Raw genomic sequence first — 3,967 nt, 5'->3', positions numbered from 1 at the left:
GGGAGCTGTACCCCCACCAGTCCGCGAGCGGCGAGGCGCGTGGGGCGTGCCGGGAGGCGCGGCCGCGGTGGGCGGGGAGGGCGCGGGGCGTGCCGGGAGGCGTGGCCGCGGTGGGCGGGGAGGGCGCGGGGCATGCCGGGAGGCGTGGCAAAGAGTGGGGCGGCGCGGGCTCTCGTTCCTTGCCGGTGGTGGAGGCGGCGCAGGGCGGCGGTGGCGGGCGATGCTGCGGCGGAAGCCGACGCGGCTGGAGCTGAAGCTGGACGATATCGAGGAGTTCGAGAGCATCCGGAAGGACCTGGAGGTGTGAGCGGCGCTGGGCGCGGCCTGCGGCGGGGCCGGCGGCGGCGGCGGCGGCGGGGCCCTGCCGGGAGCGGCCTGTGACGCGGCGCCGTTTGCCCCGCAGAGCCGCAAGAAGCAGCGGGAGGACGCGGAGGTGGCGGCGGCCGGCGAGGAGGCGGCCATGGCGCTGGGCGCCGAGCACAAGAGCCGGGAGCAGATCATCAACGACCGCATCGGCTACAAGCCGCAGCCCAAGGCCGGCGGCCGCGCCGCCCACTTCGGCACCTTCGAGTTCTAGGGCCGGCGGAGCCCCGGGGGGCTTTTTATTATTATTATTATTTAAGTTTTCCTCGTTAGCGGGCCCGTGAATGCCCCTCTAGCTGTTCTGTTTTAAATAAATATTTTTTAAAAAAAAAAAAAGTGCGAGCTGCTTTTGCTGGTGGTGGAGGGCGTGGGGGCAGGGCTGGAGGCACCGAGAACAGCGGTGGGTGGGAACCAACAGAGGCTTAGGGCATCTTTCAACGTAGTAATCTTAGAAACTGAGCCACCAGGATGTGTTCGTTGAAACTTTCAGCTCCACAAGATAGCRACATGTGTGCACACATGTAGACCAAGAAAAAGGGTACTGGGGAGTATCTAATTAATGTTTTACAGGCCTGGGTGAATAAAGGCACCAGGTGTCATGGATCTGGGTCCAACTGGCAGACCTTCTCGCAGACGCTGCTCGGTCTTTTGCTGAGGAGGCCAGGAAAGAAGCCCGCCATGGCTGTTAAAACGGACAAGTCCCGAGCATGTTTCACAGGTGGCTGCAGAGCTGCTTTACAGGCAGCAGCACAGCTGGGGTGTGGATTGCTTCCTTTGAATGAACAGGCCACAAAGCTCAGTGCAGCAGAACACGCTGGGCACATGGAAGTGGAACAGTATCCCACAGTTTTGCATTAAGCTTTTTTTTCTTGCTTTAAACTTATTCCCTTCCATTCAGACCTGGTGAGTGCATCATGCTGGCTGCATTGCTATGTTAGATATGCCAAGAGATGTTTGTTGCTTGGACCAAAGGTTACTGACTATCTCCCTGTAGACAATATTATGTGAAAAACAGGAAGGTGGATTCATTTCTGATAATGACTTATTAGCAAGTACACAAAATTTTGGTACCACTGTCAGATGGGTACAAAACGAAGAGGGTAGCTAATGTAAAGCCCTGAGGAGGAATCTAGCATGTAGCCAGGTGACCTAAATTAAAAAAAAAAAAAAAAAAAAGAGTGGGTTGTCAGTGTTTAAAAAATTCTCTGTTCCAGCTAGCCTGGGGAAGGAGGAGGCAGCAGTGGAGCAGGCCGCCAGACCTTGGGGCCTCTATCAAAGCGTTCACATCGAATTTAGAGAATGAATGGGAAATTTTTTCTACTCCTGCATGGCGTTGTTTATTCATATATGTTTCTCAAGCAACAAAGTTCCAGTCATCTCCCTTGAAAGGATTCCACAGCCTGTTAGCACTCAGTCTCTGTTTTTCTCCGTGCCATTTGCTCACCAGTCCAGCCTTGCTATTCATGTACTTCAGACAGTTTTGAACTTATATCCCAGGTTGTCAAACCATATGCAAATTCCTTGACAATCTTTTTAATACACTGCTGAAGATTGAACTGTGGAGCCTTTGGCAATGCTGCTAAAATCGAGACTAATGAATTAAAGTACACACAGCGCAACTTTCCCTCTATGGTATTCACTGAGAGTTACTTGTACACATGGCAGCTGTGGTATTTGTGCATGTATTGAGTTAGGAGCATTGGCTGGAGAAAACTGGCAGAAGCATGAATGTGATAGAACTGAGCAGCACCAGAGCTACAGTTGCAACCTGAACGGGTTCAGGATGACCCACTTCAGTGATAGTGTCGACCATGTTAAAAAAGAGACATGGAGACAGTAAGCACTGGTAAGGGAGAAGTGGACTGGGAGGTTGTGCAGGGGTGTGAAGGTGCATATTTCCCTCAGCCTTTTTTTTATGTAATTGTAGGACATGCATAAGAGTACGGCTAAGGGAAAATTTTTATTGTGCTTGAAGGAGCAATGATTGGGCAGTGACAGTTTTTCCTACACAGGGACAAAGAATGTGAATTATTGGTTGTGTATTGGCAACACAAAGGCCCATCGCCTGCCAGAGGTCAGCAGCAGAACCCAGGGTAGAATTCAGCTCCCCAGAGTCCAAATCCTGCGTTCTCTTTTCTCTTGGCTCCCTAATTGCTTCTGCCCTCCGCTGCACAACCTGTTGCCGTGGAAAGAAGAGAGTGTTGTCACACTTGGAAATGTGGGAGCACTCTCTCTCTCTCCATGCGATCCAGGGAGGGCACATGCTGTAATTTCTGAGGTTTTAGTTTTGACATTTTATTTGCATCGCACTTGCAGCCCTTCTAGCTTTTTCTATTCCTCCTCCACAGAAATACTCACCTTGTCCAACAGTGAGCTGTCTTTCACCCTTTTCAGCGATCACCCTACTGCAGTCTCCCAACCCTGACTTGAATCTCCAGTTCCTCAACAACCATTCACCTCTGTTGCAGTGACAAATTTTCTTTTATTTTCTCCTCCTAGTGATGTCTAATTAAATTTCTCATTAAGAAAAAAAAAGCCCATTCTGACTTGTTATGCTGCGTTTACAGTCTCCCCCTTTCCAGCACAAAAGAAGGCTGAATCCCTTTAGGAAGCTGATTTTAGTGAAACAACTCTACTTCCTTCTCAGATTTCAGCCCACATTTCAAACATTGCCCAAGTTCACAGGGCATACTGCCTTCTCCAGAGCATGTGAAACCTGGGCTAGTCTTTTCCTTATGTTTATTGTAACCCACTTGACAACTGCTCCTAAAAGCAAACATTCAGTATAGCTTCCTTGAAGGGGCTGTACCTCCCTAGCAGTTACTGACCACAGCCCTGGGCATACGCAAAGTAGTGGTAGATTTGCAAACGTAAGAAATATTTTTGCCTCAAGTTATAAAATTATGAAGGATTGTTCTGCTATGCAGGCATTCCCGCATGCTGACAGGGAAACATTTTGGGAGCAACAAAAGCAGGTTCCAGACATTCTTTGGTTGCACATGGAAGGAAAAACAACCCAAACCCCTGTTTTTCTTGTATGGATGAATACAACCTGGAATAAAACTCTTTCAGGGAGAGCTTCAGTATTCCTTTCTTCTTCCATGACTGAATGGGTTTATTATTACATCTCCCCCAAATTTGCGCCCTTTGACCTCATCCTCTGTACTGGAAAACAGATCTGGGAGGCACTAGTTCCTCTTTCCATCTCAGCTTTCCCCAAACTCAGTAAATAGACTAAAACGAACAGCTACTTACACGTTAGTAGCTCCCAGCATTCCCATTCTAGCAGCTTCAGGGGTTGTTGCTCATGGCCAGCCACAGGCCCAGAAGATGCTGCTCCTTATTCTAATCCCCAGCCGCAGGAAGGTGGACACTTAACCCCCACTGCATACTCACACTGTCATGAGAGGCACAAAGAACAGTGAAAGAGAAAAGGGAGTGGAGAAGGTCAGACTGGATCTGCCTGACTTCTGGTCTTCAGTTAATAAAAACAGGCAATTACTCTTGGAGTCACTTGCTGAATGTTTCAGTAAAAGGTGCTGGCCTCCACTTCAGCTGCAGTCTCTGCTTTGAGAGTTATTTCTGAAGTACACATACACCACAG

General features: G+C 49.6%; 1 protein-coding gene across 1 annotated transcript; it reads left to right on the top strand.

Annotated features, from left to right (window-relative positions):
• The first annotated feature begins 140 nt into the window (after positions 1–140).
• On the top strand, positions 141–693 carry CDC26 (cell division cycle 26). Its single transcript, XM_085320003.1, has 2 exons — positions 141–301; positions 404–693. The coding sequence occupies exons 1-2, from the start codon at positions 221–223 to the stop codon at positions 575–577; spliced, it is 255 nt and encodes an 84-aa protein (XP_085176129.1). The 5' UTR covers positions 141–220; the 3' UTR covers positions 578–693.
• Positions 694–3,967: the final 3,274 nt, after the last annotated feature.

Source organism: Rhea americana, unplaced genomic scaffold (assembly GCF_003343005.1).
Source record: "Rhea americana isolate MKP2758 unplaced genomic scaffold, rheAme1 scaffold_61, whole genome shotgun sequence".
Lineage (NCBI taxonomy): Eukaryota > Metazoa > Chordata > Aves > Rheiformes > Rheidae > Rhea > Rhea americana.
Note: the sequence above shows the minus strand (reverse complement) of the source record. Positions and strands in the feature narration are given on the sequence as shown.